The following is a 22,702-nucleotide window of genomic DNA, read 5'->3' on the forward strand; positions in this document are numbered from 1 at the left end:
CACAACTTGTTACTACTGTTAAGCTTCCAGTTTAGCTTCTTCTATAGTATTTAGGTCTATAGAGCCTTGAAATGGAGCCCTCATGCTCTCACTTCTGCATTCTGTAATTTCAACCTTAACTGAACTCTGTTGCCTTTTGGTAATGGATGGTCATATCCCAATAGATTTCATTGGAACTGGACAGCGTACAATTAGATAAATAAATAAAAAATTCAAAATATATACCATTCAGGATCAAAATGTAGCCTTGGAGAGTTTTAATCTCATCCAACGCAAAAAATAGCTTTCTCTTAAAGTGGTCAAATTTTCCCAGTATTACAATCTTAGTTTTGGTTCTTTTTTTCAAACAGCATGCTTACATTTATTAACTGGCATTCTTTTGTTGTTCTGTACAGCCCATGCTTATTAAAAATTAGCCTCTTATGTGGCTCATTTTTTGCTGCACATAGTAATACTAATCTCCAATACTCTCCTTGTAGAGGAGCTTAATTCTTCTCTGTGACTCTGTTCTTTCTTTGCTGTAAAAAAACCCCCAGAGAAACAGGCAAATTAGAACTAAAAAAAGGATCTCGAAGCATTGTCTGTGAACACAAACAAAGCTTAACAGTAAAGTTTTTAGAACAAAGACAAGAGAATATAAAAATGAGTCAGAAGATAATGACCCAAGGTTACCCAGGATGAATCAATAAGAAAGGATCTGTAAAAGACAATTTGGGAGAGTGTTATTAAGGGGAGACATTAATGTTCAAAATAGACATATTCTTGTTATAGTTCATTACTTAAAAGTAAAGAAAACTTGTTAGTTTTCTATGAAGAAGCAATCATGTTACATGTATATGGACACACCTAATGAATTTCTCTTGGTTATAACAAATATCCCAGAAACTTAATAGCTGCTGGTGTAACAATTTAAATAATAACTTGAAGAATAAGATATAGAAATGTGAGGAAGAGGGAGAGGGAGAGGGAGGGAGAGGGAGGGAGGATAACTTTGTTATTCTGTTATTCCTTAATTCTGTTAATTGCTCAGGGGATAATGTTCCAAAGAGTAGACAGCAAGATAGATAAATTTTCATACTAAACACAGCCTTTAAAAAAAAGAGTAAGGGAGGATCTTCTGGTTTAGCAATTTGTGCATTAACTTCCCAATTTAGATGATGATGATGATGATGATGATGATGATGATAGTTGGGGGGGACCTTGGAGGTCATCTAATACAACCCCCTGCTCAGGCAGGAAACCCTATACCATTTCAGACAAATGGCTGTCCAGTCTCTTCTTAAAAACTTCCAGTGTTGGAGCGTTCACAGCTTCTGGAGGCAGGTTGTTCCACTGATTAATTGTTATAACTGTCAGGAAATTATATGGAGCTAGTGGCATCCTGGATCACTCAAAAATTCTGATAACTGAAGAATGTACTTTGTCTGCAAGTTTACTACAGTTTTTTTTTTAAAAAAACTAATAAGCTCTCCCAGGAGATCAAAACTTTAGGAAATATTTTCACAAGCTGTCAACTTTCATAAATCTGTATACAGTAATACTTATACTGTACGCTATGTTATATTGCACTGTGTAGTAATTATTACTACTACAATTTGCCTCCAAATCAAGCCTGGAAAGCTAATGGATTGGGTTTCCATTTCTATATTAAAAGAGGTGATCCGCACAACTGTCAGGATTTCTGAGTGCTTGGTTTTTTTGAATGTCTGTCACGTGTGTTCATCACATTGCAAGTTACTGGCGTAGAAGAGGTAATATCTGACTCTTGAGTAATGCCTATGCCAGGGCTAGGCAACCTTGGCTCTTTTATGACTCGTGGACTTCAACTCCCAGAAATCCTGAGCCAACATGGCTGGCACAGGAATTCTGGAAGTTGAAGTCCACGAGTCATAAAAGAGCCAAAGTTGTCTACCCCTGGCCTATGCACTTAGGATAGCAGGTTTTTAAATTAGCAAATAAATGGAAAGTGGAGATAGTGAGATTTCTTTTTACCAAAAGGACCTCTCTATTTGAAAGTCTACTTCCTAATCCCGGTATTTTATTCTGAGTTCCTTAGAAAAGGAGAAAAGATAGATTATCAAGAAAGAAATACTCTGTTCAGAGAGTAAATGGAGAGGTTAATTAAAAAGCAAAACATTTGCAAGCGACATTGAAAACAATAAATAAAGCTATTGCAAATCCCTAATTTTTCCAGGCACAATTTTCACCAGCAAGAGGGGGCACAATTCTGAATTCCTTATGTTTTGGGTTGGGCATGAAGGAAATATATGAAAATATTTTAAATTTCAGTGAGGAGCTCTCTCTGATGTTATACCAGTTCTTTGAACTGACCTTTACCTCATTCTGACAGAACAGGACAAGAATCTGAGTGACAGTGTCCCACAATGCAATTACTGTGCGTCAGATGAGCTGGTCCCTTACAAATCACCTCGAACTTTACACATCTGCTGGCTGTCAGCATCTGCCAGGTTCATTCACCCGAAAATAATGAAAAAAACTCTCATTATTGTGCCATAACAGGTAAAGTGTTAGGACAATTATTGGACATCCTCAGTGACCTTGTACAGTCTTAGCCAACTGCCCTTGCCAACATTTTTTTGGGGTCAGCTTATGGGGATGTTAAATCTGAACCCTGTTTTTGCCCTCTCATGCTGGATGACATAAAGGTTGTGACAAAAATTGGCAGATGGGGAAGAGAGATAGCAAAGGATCATGTTGAAGCACTGCTGCTTTCTAAATTGCTGCTGTTGCTCCTTTGCAAAAGCAGGATGAAAAGATTTAGACTTAACAGCTAAGGTGAATTGGAAATTTGAAGACTGAAGATCTGAGCTTGTGTTCATTTAGCATGCCAAATTGTGTTTATTTCATTTGCCTTTATTTTCCTATGGCTGAATAAATACTAAGCCATGGTTTATATTGCCATAACTTGCTTAAATAAGTAACCGTTGGCTACTTTCATAAGACATGAAGGGTAAAACATGTATGCTAAGTTCACTAAATAGATTTAAAAAAAAACCCAATTATAGCTCATCGTGATATGTAACCCTAGCCTATGCACATCTTTAGTCTTAATAGTACTTAGATTTATATACCGCTTCATAATGCTTTATAGCAGGGGTCCCCAACCCCCAGCCCGTGGACCTGTACTGGGCCAGGGCATGCCAGCAACCGGTCTGCACAAACAAGCAAAGCCCCATCTGTGAGATGCAGGCAACACACAAAACCCTCTGGTCTGTGGAAAAACCTCTTTCCACAGAACCGGTCCCAAAAAGAAACGGTGGCCAAAAGGTTGGGACCTCTGCTTTATAGCACTCTCTAAGTGGTTTATAGCATATTGCCCCCAACAATCTAGATCCTCATTTTATAGACCTCGGGAGGATGAAAGGCTGAGTCAACCTTGAGCCAGTCAGGATCGAATTCCCGTCTGAGGGCAGAGTCAGCCTGCAATACTGCATTCTAACCACATGGCTCATCTAAAACAATAACAGGAAGAAATATCTTTATAATGGATGCTCTAGTCCTGGGTTGCTTTTTCATCAGTACATTCCTAGTTTTGCAAAAGGTTAAAAGGGGGCAAGAGGAATTGAATAATACAGAACAGCCTGAGATGAAAAAATATATTGCAAGCTTAAGTAAGCATGTAAAAATAACAATAAGAACATTGAGCAAACTATATTTGAACTAAAGGTTCAAAGGGATTCAACTTGCAAGTAATTTTCAGCTCTACTCTTCTTATCTGATATAATACATCACTGTAGGGCAGTATCATTTCCTCTTCTCCCAGAAGGGGTAAAGCAGTCACAAGCAGTGTTAATTAGTTATATAGAATGATGTTCCTCATTTTGAATAGGAAAAACATTATTTAATTTATTTGGATTGTATTTTAACTTCCAGGGAACTCATAGACCAATGTAGTACATGTCTTCTGAGAATGGGAGTTTTCTACCTGAGACAGCAAATTATCAGGGTAATTCAACCAGTAGAGACATATCATCTGAGAAGATTAGATTTGGCCCAAGTTTCTTTGTGCTCACTTAAGTTTAACAAATAATCAATGACCATAAAATCCAGGCAAAATTTCACATACAATATATTTTTTTCAATACATACAAGTCTAATTTGTTTTTTATGTGAGGTTTGTGAAGTTCTTTGAATTGCATATAATTCCACTTAAAGTCTTTGTTTTGTTTGTGAGTATGCATGAGGCTGGGCATGTGTATTTATGTTGATTGTGCTTATATTCCAGTTTACACTATATTTGGAATAACAGATGTGAAGTGCTGTCATCTTAACTGTCGCTCCAATTGTTCATTGTTCTGAGAAGGTCACATCATAATTCATTAACAATAATTATTCCCTAGGTACACGTTATACTTCTTTATTCAATTGCTTCATTAGCTCATGACTAATTCTCACATTTGTTGCTCCAATCAGTGAATATATATTTATAATATACAAGTGGATGCTATTAGTTATAATATATTAACTGCCTAATTTAAAATAGAATAGCTATCTTTATGAAGGGCAATTAACCACTAACTATAATTGATAATTCACATAGGTATGATTAGGAAAGACAAATAATACAAAAAGAAGGAATCTGGAGATAACATGTTTCAGTATTTTAAATGACCATGAACTGTTTTTTCTACTGCAGAGCTACATTTTTTAAAAAAAAATACTCATGGAGGGTTGAATTGAAAAGTATCACAGATAGTATAAAATCATAATAACCACAAATGTGTTTTAATGTATATTTTGATTTATTGGATAGGGTGTATAACATCATTTTATTTTCTTACTGCAGCACCTTTTTTAAACATAGATCCCTAATAGCCAAAATTATATTTAAAATTATTTTAAAGAAGTAGGGCAGGAAGAGTTGTGTTAGATCACAACTTCTATAATCTGATATCACTGGGCAAATCGAACTTCAGCGAGGAGAGTTGTGGTCCAAAGCATTTGGTGGGAACTTTATTTTGAAGTCCAAATTAAATCAACATCCATAGGATTCTGAATTTTATTTTTGTCCCGTGCCTTGGACTACCAGGTTCTTTTTGGATTACTGTTGCCTAAATTGCATCTTTGCATATAAATACCATATATGGCAAACTGGAAGGGGTTCCTAAACTGAAGATGGACAGCATCTGGCATTTACATATCTTGCAATATGATATTGTTCTATAAAATAGAATGTTGCTTTATGTGCAGCAATTCCAATAATACAGAAAAGAATGTATATATTTGTATATTTTTCTGAATGGGGAGATCCATTATAAGTCCTTGAGACAGAGCAGAATAAAATAAAATTCAAAAAGAAAATGAATTACAAATGGTAATGTTTGGAAATGGAATCTTCAAGCTATAATATATTAAAATACTTAATTTATAAAAAACAAGTAAATGGAATTAACAAGGTTGCTTTTGTTTTTAAAATTTGACATCTCACCACTTAAGTGGCATTATTAATTATAGTGTTTGTACTGAAAAACATTTTTTCCTTGAAGTCTAACTATTGGTGACAGACAATCAGTATATATTGTATTATAAAGATGTTAATCTTTTGTTATAATTATAAAACATAAATGTAAATTATTCGTGGTATTGTGATTTACATTTCATCTAATTCTTTTTAGCATGTACTTATAAATATAAGCTTTGACAGAAGTATTCATTTAAATCCTGCGTTCTGTATAACTAATTAACTTAATAATATACCATTTTACTGTCACAGGATCAAGGCATCTGGTCTAAAGCTGCAGTTTTGCACTAATGAAACTCAAGCTACACGGGACAGATTTGTAAAAAAGTTGCAACATTTGGGTTTTGATATTGCAGTAAATGAAGTCACTGCTCCAGCACCTGCAGTATGTCGAATTCTGAAGGAGCGTAACCTGAGGCCTCACCTTCTTGTGCATGATGGTTTGCTAATATTTAAAATTTTGCATATAAAGTAACTTCAACCTAATGTGGGTTCACTTTAGATGTGTATAATTCAAGAATGAAGCTGTTAAGTTTTACAAACTAAATTAGTTTTGGATTAATGGTTAGTCAAAACAAAACAAGAATCCCAAACTAACAATGAAAGTGGGCAGATGAGGTAATAACTGGATAATAAAATGGTCCAGCTGGGATGAGCATCTGATGTTTCATAATCCATGTTTTCTGAAGTCATGAAGCTGAGCGTGAGGTAAACATTCTTACCTCTCATCCTCTGCCAACTTTTCATTGAAGATCTTGGCATGTGTTTCTATTTCTTGGTTTATTAATTAAGTAATTTGAATTTTAGTTTAATATCTTCTAAAAATCTTCATGAATTTGCTGGTACAGGATGGGAGCAGAGGGGCAAATTGCTTACCTGTAGATAGTATCTTCACAGCAAAGCTGGTACACAACAGAAACAATCTATTGCCATATCTGAAACTTGTTTCTAGAGTCATAAAGTAGGTCCTTTTCTCTCTTTCTCTCTTTCTTTCTCTCTCTCTTTCTTTCTTCCTTTCTTTCTTTTTTTTCTTTTTTACTTCAGACAAATATGAAAACAATAATAAGATTGTTTTCTGTTCTTTCCTATTGGGGAACAATGAAGATAAAACTTTCACCAGATTTCTTGTAATTTACAGGCAATTTTATTCTGCTTACTCTTGGACAATGTAAGCATTCTAAGAAAGTGTTTCAAAATGTTTTCTACCTGAAGCATTTTTTAAAACTCAGTCTTCTGTTTAGGCTTCCAGGCACTATCAGTTCTGCTTCGTTCACATGCAACTAGTTACCTTTAAATTCAGAAACATAACTTGAGGGAGTAGATGTATCCTCTTCTTGGTTTAAACTTCATTCATGTCATGTTGAATTGCAACCACAAGATATCAGGTTGACAATAAAAGTCGGTTGTCTCCTTACCATCTCATAGGTACATTTATTTGATTTCCAAGCTATCAAAGCCATTTTTAAAAGGCTTCTGGTTTCTGGGCAAGATTTTTGGAAATGACAATGTCAGGTGCAAGAAGTCAGGATAGAATTCATGCTACCTACATACAAGAATCTGCACCACTAACGTTCAAGGTGAATTGGCACCAGATTGGTGTCCATGGACATTGAAGGTGAATTGGCACCAGATTGATGTCAATGGACATTGAAGGCGAATTGGCACCAGATTGGTGTCAATGGACATTCAAGGCAAATTGGCACCAGATAAGAGTCAATGGACTCTTAGGTCTCCAGGGGCATAGAAATTTCAAACTGATGATGAGTTTGACCCCGCCCTCAGGCTCAGCCTGACCATCTCTTATAGACAAAGTATACAGGATAGAGATATATAGCATGCATTTTTTCATCTCTTGTCAGTTAGCTTGTATTTGGAGCCTGCTGAACATGCTCCCTCTGCACTTTCTAATTTTATTTATTTTATTTTTTTTTTGCATTTATTCATCAGAAAAAAATTAAATTGTCTGAGCCCTGTTAATAACTCTTATGGGTATGAATGGTACTGTTTTGGCTATACTGGACAAAATCGAGTAAGTTTTTGATTTATAAAGTAACGTTTATACTGTAACCTTTGAAGGAGAGAATATACAGCTCTGGTAATGTTTGAGCTGCTTTAACTCAATAGGCCTAGGTTATTACGAATTTGGAAATAAGCATAAGTTGTCATGAAATATATAAATATATATTTGTTTATTACTCCTTAGATCTCATTCCTGAATTTTCTGATACTGAAAAAACAAACCCTAACTGTGTAGTAATTGGGGATGCAGCAGACAATTTTTCCTACAAAAATCTGAATGATGCTTTCCAAATCCTCATAAGCCTGGAAAATCCAGTTCTGCTGTCTTTGGGAAGAGGGTAAGTTAATAAGTATAGTTCTGAAAATCTTTAAAAATAGTAATGTTTGTTTGATGTCCATACCTTTTTCAAGACCTAACTGCCTTCTTGGAAGCTTGTAAGGTGATCCAAGGATGTTTCTCAAATGCCCAACAATTTTGGTGGTGAAGACAGAGGTAAAGGATTAATTGACTTTCCCTTCCTGTAATCAGTTTTGATATCTGTATGTCAATCGAGAGAAAAGAGTTTTGACCTAGTCTTCCCATTTTTCTTTTTTCTTTTTAATATACATTTTATTGGTTTTTTTAATTTTAACATCAAAGTGCTCAGGAAAATACCGTGGTGAAAGGGTAATCAATCATAACAAAACAAGTCATATACATATACATACATACATACATACATACATATAAAACTAAAATTAATACCTTAAAAAAATTTCCCCCCTCTATTTCCTCACATAATATAGCAAATTTAGTTTAATCTATTTCTTCTTAAAATTCAAACAATCCACAGAATCATCCCTACTATTCCATCTACATAAATCACTCCTGCTTTTAAGCTCCACTAATTTCAATTAAAATATTCCAATTGATCTTAAACAAACATATTAATAAAATTTTGGGTATCCCTTTTAAACACATAATATTCCAAGAATAACATTCTAATATTTTCACATATATTCCATCTCTTAATTTGATACATCATAATTAATACCCTTTCTTCTCTTATAATAGATCTCTCTAATTCTTCTGCTATTACAAAATAGTTTTCTATATAAAGAGTAAAAAAAAAACCAAAAAAAGAATCATTTCGACCTGTTAAGTAAAATTTAACTCTCAACCAAATTAAGTATCCTATCTAAGACAGACATATTATTACACCAATTATTATCTTACTGCTTTCATTTACTCAATTAGATTGTCCAATCAGTCCAAATTTCTAAAGCCTTTTTGACCCAATAATTAAAATTTTAAATCACATTTTTAAATCTAACTCTGGCTTTTTTCTATACCAAGCTGGTTTCCGTACTGTCGCTTCTATGTCATCAAATCTCAGTATTTGAGTACTAATGTTTGTCAACAAGTCAATCTGATCAAAATTCTCTTCCCCTTCTTCCAGTATGATATACGCAGTATAGTCCATTTTATTCCATATTATAATTTCAGCTTGCTTATCCAGGTTGTCATAACTTTCAATTGATCGCGTCTGGCTGTCAATTCCTGTTAATTTTGGCAATGGTCTTCCCATTTTTCTGATACATCCCTTGAATGGCTGGTCCATTGTGTCCAACAGTAGGGCAACTCATGCTGTCCTTGTGTGAGGCTAAAAAAGGGCTAGTAAGATCAAACAAATTGTGGTATAATCTCCTTTGCCAATTTTCTTTTCTGAACCTATTTTTTTTATTATGGATGTTAATGTTCTTTGTTAGTATCTTTTTTTCCTCAGCATCTTTTTTTCTTCCTCTTTTTATTGTGCACCTATATTTCTTTTGTCAATGTACAGGTAGTGTTTGACTTATGACGGGATGCTTAACAATTGTTTGAAGTTACGACAGACCCCCCCCCTAACAATTATTTATGACCCAATTTAAAAATTTTGACAAATGCACACCCTCCCATAATCACTTGATCACATTTAGGGTGCTTGGCAACTGGCTCATCTTTATAGCTATTTGCAGTATCCTGGGGTCATGTGACCAAAATTTGTAACATTTTTTACTGGTTTCTGGTGTTTACTTCTGGTTTCTGGAAAAAAATGCCCCATGCCCAAATTGACTCACTTAATGACTGTGATGTTTGCTTAATGACTGTAGTCTGCGTACTGACTGTGGCATTTGCTTAATGAACACCGCAAAAATTGGATCTGGTCACGTAGTGACCTGCTTAATGACCGCAACAGTTTATAACCTTAATCCCAGGCTCAATTATGGTCCTAAGTCAAGAACTACCTATGTTCCGTTGTGCTTCCCTCATTTGTCCATTTTTTTAAAGAAAATAATGTTGAACAATAAATAGAGGTGGGAGGGATGAAATAGTTGTTCAGCCCTGGGAATAGAGAAAGGAATAAACAAGAGATATAGAGCAATCATGTTTGGGCCATATTGTCCTTAAAAAAGGCAACGAAGGCTTTCTCGAACTTTCAGGATTCTGTTAACATACCCTAGAACAGGAGTCCCCAACCCCCGGTCCGTGGACTGGTATTGGGCCATGGCATGCCAGCAACCGATCCGCACAAACAAGCAAAGCCCCATCCATGGGATGCAGGCAGCACACAAAACCACACATTCTCCAGTCTTTGGAAAAACCTTTCTCCACAGAACCGGTTCCTAGTGCCCAAAAGGTTGGGGACCTCTGCCCTAAAGTGGTGTCACGTATGCTTCTTTGGAGCAGGTGGTTGCCTCAGTACCTTCTTGGAACTGAGGGCTGTTAGACTCACAAGTCTTTCTGGGGAAAGTCATGTCATGCCTTCAGGAACACAATAAATAGCTGGTAATTATACCAGCTATAATTGAGAGCTAGGTGCAAAATGGTGATCACTAAACAATGAGTCAGGAGGATGTTGGAGAAGGGCTTTGTCTCAGTCTGCCTTCTTTCCTGACTCATCATTTGAATTTCAGTTTAATTGTATCCAATAGCAGGACTATCTCTTCATCAATATATTAGGCAAAAAAGGACTAGTAAGTAACAGTATAGTTGGCTTTTGCTACCTATGTTTGCATATGGCATTAAAGGAACCAAGCTTAAATATTTTTAAGTAAGAAAATGAATCATAAAAGTCACTAAACTTTCTCTGAGATTCAAGTAAATGAATGCCATTGTACCGTAGTTCAAGTACTGCAGCAGTCATGAATGCTTCAGAAATCCTCATCAAATCTGTAAGAATGTACAGAAAGATATTTTGAAAACATTACTTGTTATTAAAAAAAATTCAGATATTTAGAATTTGTTAGTAGGGAGTTGGCCTGGAAAACCTCCAGGGCCCCTTCCTTCTCTATTATTCTGTATTCTGTAAAACTCAAATATTGTTTTGATATACAATAATTAGAACTGCTAATTAAGGAATTCTGTTGAAAGCAACTCCAATGAAAGGAGGGTAGTCATTTACAAACAAATAATCACTTTTAAACTTGGTAGGATTTCTGAGTAAGATGTACAGTATATTAAATCTTGTTCTTATAACTTTATTCACATTAGCTGTACCATAATGCCAGCTGTACTTCTACTTACTTCTAAGTAATTGCTCCATACAAAGATGTTAGAAGAAAGTAGGGATCATGTTTGAGTTAACTATGTCAAGCATATTAAGTGGAATATATTTTATAATGGGCATCAGCTTTAATTCCTCTTGTAAGATCTTATACAGATCACAACGGTGATCTGTCTTAGAGCTGTGAGTGCTGATGGTGTGGATTTTGCCTTCCATTTGATGCCTTTTCAGCAGTTTTTCTCATGAGTTACTAATATTATGTAAAGTATAGCCGTGTTAATAATGTTCATTTCTTTAACTTGCTTTAGGAAAAAACCCAGAAATTCTTTCCACTAAAGTTTTAGTGTATGCTCTTGAAAGCTAGAGTATTAGAGTGACTGAAGCAGAGTGCTGTCCTTGTAAAAATGGAGTGATTTACATTTAGCATCTGTTTTGGGTTGAGAGTGGGAATTGGCTTTGTAATTTCCTCTGTCATGCCACTGTCAGAAAATTAAGCTGTTTACGCTAGACTATAGAAGGTTAATGGCTGTTCTAGCAAAGGTCAAGTGGTCATTTTAAAGAGAGGCTCTGCTGATTAATCGAAAATGGCAGAAAGATATAGCATAAAATCTTATCTGACTGTTCATCCTATGCATTTTTGCTCCTTACCTATTTGTTTAGGAAGTTAAAAAAACAGTTGAATTGTACAGTTCTCTCTTTTTATTGTTTTAATAAAAAAAAGAAAGATATATACTGAATCATATTTTGAATGTTTGCTAAAAGAAAGTCAAACATACAGTGAGGAGAAAAAGTATTTGATCCCCTGCTGATTTTGTACGTTTGCCCATTGACAAAGAAATGATCGGTCTATAATTTTAATGGTAGGTTTATTGTAACAGTGAGAGACAGAATAACAACAAAAAAATCCAGAAAAACGCATTTCGAAAAAGTTATAAATTGATTTGCTTTTTAATGAGTGAAATAAGGATTTGATCCCCTATCAATCAGCAAGATTTCTGGCTCCTAGGTGTTTTTTTTATACAGGTAATGACCTGAGATTAAAAGCACTCTCTTAAAGGGAGTGCTCCTAATCTCAACTTGTTACCTGTATACAAGACACCTGTTCACAGAAGCAATCAATCAGTTAATCAGATTCCAATTCTCTACCATGGCCAAGACCAAAGAACTGTCCAAGGATGTCCGGGACAAGATTGTAGACCTACACAAGGCTGGAATGGGTTACAAGACTATCACCAGGCAGCTTGATGAAAAGGTGACAACAGTTGGTATGATTATTCACAAATGGAAGAAACACAAAATAACTGTTAATTTCCCTCGGTCTGGGGCTCCATGCAAGATCCCACCTTGTGGAGTTTCAATGATCATGAGGACGGTGAGGAATCAGCCCAGAACTACACAGGAGGATCTTGTCAATGATCTCAAGGCAGCTGGGACCATAGTTACCAAGAAAACAATTGGTAACACACTACACTGTGAAGGACTGAAATCCTGCAGTGCCTGCAAGGTCGCCCTGCTCAAGAGAGCATATGTACAGGTCCATCTGAAATTTGCCAGTGAACATCTGAATGATTCAGAGGAGAACTGGGTTAAAGTGTTATGGTCAGATGAGACCAAAATCGAGCTCTTTGGCATCAACTCAACTCACCGTGTTTGGAGGAGGAGGAATGCTGCCTGTGACCCTAAGAACACCATCCCCACCATCAAACATGGAGGTAGAAAAATTATGCTTTGGTGCTTTAGGGTGTTTTTCTGCTAAGGGGCAGGACAACTTAACTGCATCAAAGGGACAATGGATGGGGCCATGTACCATCAAATCTTGGGTGAGAACCTCCTTCTCTCAGCCAGGGCATTGAAAATTGGTCATGAATGGATGGGTATTCCAGCATGAAAATGACCCAAAACACATGGCCAAGGCAACAAAGGATTGGCTCAAGAAGAAGCACATTAAGGTTCTTAATGTGGCCTAGCCAGTCTCCAGACCTTAATCCCATAGAAAATCTGGGGAGGGAGCTGAACGTTTGAGCTGCCAAATGTCAGCCTCGAAACCTTAATGGCTTGGAGAGGATCTGCAAAGAGGAGTGGGACAAAATCTCTCCTGAGATGTGTGCAAACCTAGTGGCCAACTACAAGAAACATCTGACCTCTGTGATTGCCAACAAGGGTTTTGCCACCAAGTACTCAATCATGTTTTGCAATAGGATCAAATATTTATTTCACTCATTAAAATGAAAATCAATTTGTAACTTTTTTGAAATGCGTTTTTCTGGATTTTTTTTGTTGTTATTCTGTCTCTCACTGTTAAAATAAACCTACCATTAAAATTATAACTGATCATTTCTTTGTCAGTGATCAAATGTACAAAATCAGCAGGAAATCAAATATTTTTTCCCTCACTGTAGTTCTCTGGAATAACTTCTCCCTTAGTATTTTCAAAGAAATTGGGATTAGAATGGGCCTGCCAGTTTAGGGGACTACTGGAACTGCTGTCACTAAGCAGTGCAAGCATGTAGTTTTTCAACTTTCAACCATATTGCTTAATAATGGAGTTTCTTGTCCCAATTAGCATTGTTAAATGAGGACTACCTGTATAATAGCTTATCATTTTTAATAGGACCATTTGTTGTTTTCAGCATTTTGTCATATTTACCTATGAAGACTTTATTTATATTCTATTTAAAGCTAATTATTGCCAAATCTATCGCCTTTGGGAACGGAGTAAATGCAGGATGCTGGGTGGATCAAAGGATTAAATGTTGAAATACCGCATTTTAAATCTGCATATTTTTAATTTCAGACGCTATTATAAAGAAACAGATGGACTAAAACTTGATGTTGGAGCATACATGAAAGCACTGGAGGTATTTTATTGTTTTAGCACATAATGTGCTTTGTTCCAGCAGACGTTTCACTAATATATACATACACATATACATATACATACACACACACATTTATATACTACTAAACATTTTTTGCAGAATCGGAGCAGTTCACAGTAAAACAAAGAACAATAAAACAAAGAACCTAGATAATGAAAAGCATAACCCCTAAATGATCAAACTAGAATAGCACCCAGATTCATCATGTCTGCCAGAAGCTCATTGAAACACTTATACTGCATTATATATCTGTGTTTGTCTTAACTGGTATGTCTTTGCAAATGAATTCATGATTTTTTTATGGTAAGAATTCCAGATGAAATTCAGTGTGTGTGTGTGTGTGTGTACACCCACACCACAATATCTGCCTGTCTGTTTGTCTGTCTACCTCGGTGTTCTTTTGCCAGTTGTAGAAAAAAGCCAAGTTCCCTCAACTGAGTTTGAATTTCAGGTTCTTTCACTTAATACATCAGAGCCAGGAATGGAAAACCAGTTACTTTCTAGATGTTGCTACACTAGGCTTCAGATCAGTGCCAGCAATCAGTGCCATTACATCTGGCCCAAAGGTTCAGCTAGTTGCCTGAAAAACAGCACATTTACTATCAAAGAAATAAAAAGTGTATTGCAGTGCAGAATAAAAATGGATTTGAGAAGTTGGGAACTCCTTTTATATAGATGTTAAAATCCTACGGTGTTCTAAACTGTACTAACTTCTGTATCTAATTTTATAGTATTTTTTTTCTTCAAACTAATGTCTTCCATACTGTAGGTGTTACATTTCCCAGAATTCCCAGCCATCATAGCCAGTGGCATATGTGTAATGAGCCCTGGTGGCACAGTTGTTAGAACACAGTATTGTAGGCTACCTCTGCTGACTGCCAGCAGTTTGATCCTGACTGGCTCAAGGTTGGCTCAGCCTTCCATCCTTCCGAAGTTGGTAAAATGAGGATCCAGATTGTTGGGGGCAATATGTTAATTCTGTAAACCACCCAGAGAGGGCTGTAATGTACTATGAAGTGGTATATAAGTCTAAATGCTATTGCTATTGCTTTCCTGTGATATTCCAGGTTGACATATGAAGAGTAGCTTTAATTTATGAACGATTTATCCCAAAAGACAAGAACTGCTGGTCAACTCGCAAGCACAGGATATTCATTTATTTTCCCAGAATAAAAAAAGATATATGTATGACACAGCAGTTAATGGTTCCAACTGCACCAGGTAGAATGACACAGGACTATCCAGAGAAAAGAGAAAGGATTTTTTTAAAAAAACAATGTGTTTCAACTAATTCAAAACAAAACTTGGCAATTTTTTGGGCCAAGACAAGTCTTTGGTAGACTACCTCACAAGCTCTTATTCATCTTCCTTGGTGGGAGGTGTGTAGCCAACCACCATTCAGAGTGCTGATGTTTACAATGAAATCCTGCATAGCAGAACATCCAACCTATTGCCAAGTGGGATTGGTTGTGTACATAGAACATGAATGGGGCATCTGGAGCTTATGACCCCAGTTGGGACCAGAACTTTAATATTTAATTTGAAACATTAAATTGGCTATACTTCTTCCCAAAGTTGTTTTTCCTGCTCATCTACTTAGAACAAGATGGTTGAATATACCAAGTATGTGAAAGAACAGCAGAACCTTTTCCCCTCTAATAAATTCCCTTTGGATTTCTGTGAAACACATCTTGAAAGGTGCATCTTTAAAAATTGGACATAAGCCCTGGAGATTATTCTACAAATAGTATTCCTACCTTAAACTGTGTTTTAGCATGTTCCCATCATTTGAATGTCAATAACTAGGAAGCAAGTAATGTGTATAAGTCAGACATTTTTGTTTTGAAAGTTAACTGTGTTATTTTTGTCCTATTGCCTAGTATGCCTGTGATATTCAAGCTGAGGTGGTGGGAAAACCAGCCAAAATGTTTTTCCAGTCAGCTTTGACAGAAATGGGCATTGAACCTCACGAGGTAAGATTTCTGAACAGCGTCAGAGTTGATTTTACCAGCATTGGGAGGATAAAGTATTTCATTGGGGAAGAAATATGAAAGCAATTCAGTTGCACAAAAATGTATTAAACTTTGAATTTGCAGGAAACAGCTGTTCTTTCTCTTTGAAAATAAAATCTGCTTCAATTCATTTCTCCCATGTTAAATTGTTCATACAGGTAGATAATAACATGTAGAAAAGTTTCTAAAGCTCCAGCTGGCACTGGAATATTATGTGGAGCTGAATTCTAAATTTCCAGCCAGTGGCCAGTAATAGTTATAATGAAAAGTTATATCCTCTTTCCCAACAAACAGTAATAATTTACTTGATGAAAATTTTGAAGAATGCCCCTGCCAAAACTACTGAATATAGTTTTTCGGAAGCATGTACATTCATTAAAATTATTTTTAAGCAATAAACTAAAGAGACATCTTTAAATAAGCAATAATTTTAGGAGATTTATTATTTTTCTTTTTGGTTTTTTTGTCCTTTGTTTCATAATGGAAGTTGTCCAGAGTTATCTGGAATTGGGCAGCCTCTAAATTTAATCAAGAATCCTAGAGTTAAATTAATTTTCAATTCAAATATTTATTTCAAATATTCAGCAGAATTGTAGACCATATAACTACAGTAGTTCTTGCTTCTCCTGAAGAAGCTTCTTGGATGAGAATCAAAACATCTTCAAGGAAAAACAAAGAAAGTCCAGTTGCCTCTTGAAAAAGCACCTTTGGGACGTCTTGCTTCATTTGTATCAAAATTGGGAATAAGTTCAAACCTGACTGATGGGTTGATTAATTAAGTGTCATCAGATTAGTGCTGACTCCTTGTGACCACATGCATGGATTCTCTCCACTAAGTCTTTTAAATGCCTCGTACTTCATTGCTGCTGTAGCCATATTCATCCATCTTGCCACCGATCATTCTCTTTCTCTTTTTCCTGCAACATTATGGACTTCCCATAATGCAATATATCTCCATCTATTGCAATACAATAGTTGGAGTCTCATTAGTGCTCTGAGTAAGATTCCTGGGTTGATTTGTTCTAGGATCCAGTTGTTGGTTTGCCTGGCTGTTTCCGTAATACCGTAACGTTGGTAATATTTGTATCCTGCTTCTTCTATATTTAGCTTTTCAATCCATAGAGTTTCACAGGGATTTTTTTTTTTTTGCCTGAACCTAATTAAGGCCAAAATTTTAAGTTAAGAAAAATCTTTTGTACTGAAAGTTGTCTATATGCGGCATACTCCTAAATGTTTGCTAATGGTGTTGAGAAGCTTATTGTCCTGGCCTCACCAGATTTTAAGGTTGCAGGAAATCTTAAGGTGTATATCAAATTGTAAGTTTAGTCCATGTCATACAGGTAGCTATCAGAGCATATCATATGACCTTTCCCTAAAAATGCCCCCAGGAATTCTTTGTAGCTACTGATACAACTTAGCATCTTTTTCTGACGCTAAATTTAATTGGACTCTTTAAACAATCTAGATATCTCTAATTTTGCACTTGTTCTGCGATATTTTCAACCAGTCAGGTTTTTGAAGACCACTCTCTTGTTCTTTCTTTCTAGCTATCTCCCAGCTAAGCTATTTGTTTTGCTTTTTGTAATCTTTCTTCTCAGTTCAATCCTTCAACATTCTTAACAGTTTTTGTCGTGCGTCTCTAGACATTTTCCAATTTGTTGCTATCTTTCTGGCAGTGAGTTGGCTAAGTCTGAACACAGTTTCCACTTGTATTAATCCATTAATCCCAACTCTGAAAACCTGACAAGACAAAATCTTTTTCAAAAAAATCAGTAAAATGTATTTGTTAAAAAAAAGTGGCAAGATTTTGAAAGAATTCTGTAGAGTGATTGCTTCAAAAAGCAAATAATTGAGAAACTATGCAGGAAAGCCAGAATGAAGACAAGGTAAAGGTATACAAGGGAAGATATAAGACACACTTGTTGCTTCCATTGGATTCTTGTCTTTATAAAAATGGACTATCTTTTTTGTACTTGGCTTCCAGGACTCAGAAGCAAGATTTGTTTCAGGGTGTTTTAACTGATGCTAACTTGATCATATGACTGACTTACAAGTTAAATTAAATGTTCATGTTCAAAATTCAAGCCAGCTGTGTGGGCCTGCACTGCCTGAAGCCAGACCAGGTTTTTATTTTTTATTTATTTTCCAATTGAATTTATTGAATTGGTGAGATTGGGATGGGTAATTCTGTAGGTTCTCTCACTTGTTTAAAATACTATTGTATTTATCTATGTCTTAGAATTTCTCAGAAACTACAAATAACTGCTGCTTGTTCAGGGTGTATGGGGGATCATGGGTGTGTATAAGAGATGCCATGTGGGTCAAGTAGGGTGCTCAGGTTTGGCCTAGGCCAGTGGTGGCAAACCTATGGCACGGGTGCCAGAGACGGCACTCAGAACCCTCTCTGTGGGCAATCGCACCGTCGCCCCAGTCCTAGGCTTTCAGCTGGGTTTTATAAAACCTTTTCGCTTTAGGCCTCCACTGCAGTGTGCAAAAAAAAAAGGTTCAATCAATCATCTTCTTGCGGGGAAAAAAAAGATCTTGCAAAGTTGGAATTGATTGATTGAACTTTTTAGTCCCACCCAGTCTGCCGTTACCACTGCAACCATGCCCACCCAATGGGCCACACCCCGCCAATGGGCCACACCCACCCGGCACCCAATGATGCATAAGTGGGTTTTGGGTTGCAGTTTGGGCACTTGGTCTCTAAAAGGTTCACCATCATTGGCCTAGGCCAACAAGAATGCATGGAGGTTGCAGGGGTGTGTAAGAGGTACCATGCTAAGCAGAGATGCTATGTAGGGTCTTGGTGTGGATTGGGAAGGGTGCCTGGAGGTGCTTAGGAATGTATGTGCAAGTCAGAGATGGCTCATGGGGGGCAGCGCAGATTGGGGGTGTGCAAGAAGTGCTTTCTGATTTGGGAAAGGCACTTGGGGGATGGGTTGGGGAAGCTGTGCGGCTGGGGGCAGCGTAGGTAAGTGAAGTGTGCCAGATGGTGGCATAGACCTTCCTCCTTGTTCTTCCCTCCATTCCAAGCACGTAGGTAAGTGATCGCTATTGGGTAGGGGAGGGAGCATGGGATTGCAAGACTGGCTGGGAAACTGTCAGAGAATGTTGAGAATAAACATAATGAAGATAATATGACCAAAGCAACAGCCCAGCAGTGCAGCAGCAGCAAGTAGAACTGAAGCAGCCAGAACATTCTCAAATGTCATTCCCTTGAGTCCTGGATTTTGGACACATTCTATTTGAGATACTTTAATGTATTTGAGATACAAAAAAATTTGCCCTATGATGGACAATTTTGACCAGTTAAACAAAGAGAGTTTAAATAGTATAGTCAGTGCATCAATACAGCTTTTCTGGTTGTATTCCAAAAGGAATGAAGTGCAGAAGGTTGATAATGGCTACTTTACAACATTATAGTCATTTTCTGTTAAAGGTTTTTTTTTACAAGTTTAGATTAAAATTGGTACATTTGATGTTTTATAACAAATTTTTAGATGTTCACTTTTTGAGTACCTGGGTACCATTTATTGTTCCTACTGAATTTGGGGATCTGGTTAATAATAATAATAGTAGTAAAGTTGGAAGGGACCTTGGAGGTCATCTAGTCCAACCCCCTGCTCGGGCAGGTTCTTTTTTTCTCCAATCTGTATAGCATCTCCCCCTCTTAAAATAAAAAAAAAATATCTTTGCTCTCACCCTGATTTAGTTACATTATTTCAACCTACTTGTTATGAATAATACAATTCAGAGTGTGAAAGGATAAATACAGGTGCTACTGGAAATTAAAATATTACCTCCTGCAAAAAGTTATCTGAGTGATACTTGAAAAAGACACTTTATGTGCATGTCAGTCTCTGCCTAAGGTAATAAAATGAAGACTAGAGTGATGACTTTCATCATAAAATGTTCAGGTCCATTTATGTATTGCACTTAAATATGACATTAACTGCGTCATTAAATCACTGTAAATCTCCATCTGTGCTTTGTTAAACTTGTTACAGTCTTCATCTGTCTTCATTTTGCCCCTACATCATCTTCAATCGTCTTGCCTCTATAGTGGCTAAAGTTCAAAATTTTGGAGAGTTACTTTAATCAGTAAAGTTATCACCAGTCATTTCCCTTGATAACTGCTTTGTAAAGTGATCCTGCCTTTGCTTGCTGCAGCTCAGGTGTTTTCAACTGATTCTTGGAATGGAAGAGACTCCCTAAACTCCAATTTTCATTTTAACCTTTCCTGAATAGCTTTGGGGAAAAAGAGATTTTGGAATTACTTTAATAGATAGGAAATTTAAAACTCTTAAAGGTAACCAGGCTCTTCTTATGATTCAGTAATATAACAAAGAATAACCCATCTTTAAAAATTACAGAAATAGCGTAATACCGATTATTTTTAAAGTTGTTGTAACAGTGATTTTTACTGCATTACAATAATACCAAAATAATGTTAAGGTTCCAATAACTTAATATAGGTAATAAATAGAGTCTGTTGGTAGTAAATTGTCCTATTCCAGACATGTCAAACTCAAGGCCCATGGGCCAGATCGGGCCCATGACATGCTTAGATGTGGCCCACAAGCAGGCTAGGAGGAAGAGGTGATTGAGTACTTACCTCTTCGCTTCTTCGGGTGTCTTGTCAGTGGCAGAAGCGCTAGCAGAGGACGGGCAGCAGGAGCTCTCCAATGTGTGGAGCTGTGCAGCAGTGGTAACTGCAGGAGCAGGTGGGCATGGCTAAAGCGCCCTCTGCCTGAGAGTGAGTGGCTGGTGATTTTGAGGAATGATGCAAAGCAGCCATATCACTACTTTTCTTCTGATCCCAAGATTGGAGAAGTGGGATGAGGAATAGGGGAGCGTGGCCTGCCCACAGGTTCTGCTGAGCTTCTGAGTTGCAATGGGAAAGGTCAGTGGCTCAACCTGTGGTCCATGGACCCCTGAGGGGCTGCAATGTTATCACAGGTGATCCACGAAGGCTTGAGGAAAAGTTATGATTTAAATCTTGAATTAAGTCTTGAGGGTCACATGGCCACAAAAGGTATTTAAAGAGGGTCCATGGTGAAGAAAAAGTTGAGAATCACTGGGATAGATGTGGTGGGGTTTTTTTTCAATACACCAAAGCCAGAAAGAAATTAGTTGAGCTGCCAAAGACAGATAATACCATGAAATCATAAAGATGGACAGCAATTTCTGGAAAGGTGCTTAGAATCCATGTAAAAATACCCTCTAATTCTGGAATGCTGCCTCTCCCTCTAGAAATGATATTATCCATGTTTTACTTCTTGGTTTTTTTCCCATTAAAAACAAAGCAGCTGATTTTTTTAAACTTGAGTTTTAACATTTTTTTAAATAGAAAAATAGCACTTTTCTTTTTAAGTATGAGAAATTACCACTACTACAACTGCATAAATGATAATAGAAAGCAGCCCAAGGGAAAAGGAATTTGGGTTTGGCCATTGATCCATCCAGCTTTTTATTGTTTCTCTACCTTTACAAACTAGTTTCATGGGACTTAATAGAGAACTCCTTTCATAACACGTCATGGCCAGATGTTGAACTGGTTTGAGAGTTGTACATAAAGCATGTGTTGTAGTTGCGAGTTCACATTTTTTCTCTTGTTGCCTCAAGCTGTAGCCTCCTTGAAATTCTGTCATAACCAATGGATCCATTGGCCTAATCTCTGACAGGTGATGTTATGGTTCATTCATACCTGGGCAAATAAGGAAAAGTGTGTCAGAGAAAAATAGAGAAGAAAAGGTATGAGGATGAAGGTTTGTTCTCCAAGCTTGCAGGTTGGATTCCGAACGTTTCGTTACCAGGCTAGGTAACATCTTCAGTGGCGTTTAGGGGATGTCTTTATCAATGTTGCTCTGTTCAGCTTCTCACTGATGACTCACACCTGACCCACTGATAATTCACACCCTCCAACGACCCTGACCTGATGTAACCTCCCCATCACAGGCCTCTCTCTGTTGATTCACACCTGACCCATCACAAGACCCTTACTTAACACACTCACACCTGAAGCCCTTATAAACAGAAGAGCACTGACACTAAACTCCACTGGAGATGTTACCTAGTTTGGTAATGAAATGTTTGGAAACCAACCCACAAGCTCGGAGAACGAACTTTCACCCTCATCCTACACCTGAGCTACAGATATTTGCCACTATAGAAAACAGTATTACATGTATTGGACAATTGTGAAACCTCAGTTTATTTTATATTAATAAATATACATTTCATAAAGATTTCATACCTTACCAGGGATTATCACCTGCTGTCCATATGTTTCTGTGAATGCTAATACATAAAGCAGCTCTGCTACTTGAGCATTTATATGACATAATTTTAAAATACAGTATCTCAGCATGCCACAGGTTTGGGCTAGAGCATGGGAAATCCACCTTGACAATTCAGTGTGGCAATATAGCTCTTAATGCATTTCTCTCTTTCTCCCATATCTTATCTTTATCCTTTCTTGCAGAACAATTGTGAGGATGAAAGTCATTTTCAGCCACCTTGAATAAATCTTGAGATTTAATTGTCACAGAAAATAAATACACAATGCTGCATCAAAATAGTTGAAGGAGAAAAAAATGTCAACCTATATCTCTTAAGTCCCCTCCCCCATACACAAAAATGGAGCTCTTCTACATTGTTAAACTGATTAGCATTTGAGATGTTAAGCTAAATAAAGTGTCATAGAATTATTTCCCCCCTCCCATTCTTTTTTCCTTCCTGAGCTACCTTCTTCCTTGCAATTTTGCAATTGCTACTATA

The 22,702-nt window shown here is 36.8% G+C and overlaps 1 protein-coding gene across 1 annotated transcript in view; it reads left to right on the forward strand.

Moving 5' to 3' along the window:
• Positions 1-22,702, forward strand: part of LOC120306755 (phospholysine phosphohistidine inorganic pyrophosphate phosphatase) — a 130,430-nt gene that overhangs the window by 12,574 nt on the left and 95,154 nt on the right. The window contains exons 2-5 of the mRNA XM_039340587.1: positions 5,735-5,922; positions 7,686-7,839; positions 13,823-13,886; positions 15,788-15,880. Coding sequence (XP_039196521.1) covers positions 5,735-5,922; positions 7,686-7,839; positions 13,823-13,886; positions 15,788-15,880 — 499 coding nt within the window. The remainder of the gene's footprint in view (positions 1-5,734; positions 5,923-7,685; positions 7,840-13,822; positions 13,887-15,787; positions 15,881-22,702) is intronic.

This window comes from Crotalus tigris, unplaced genomic scaffold (assembly GCF_016545835.1).
Source record: "Crotalus tigris isolate CLP2741 ecotype Arizona unplaced genomic scaffold, ASM1654583v1 scf7180000017536.10889498, whole genome shotgun sequence".
In the NCBI taxonomy this organism is placed as follows: domain Eukaryota; kingdom Metazoa; phylum Chordata; class Lepidosauria; order Squamata; family Viperidae; genus Crotalus; species Crotalus tigris.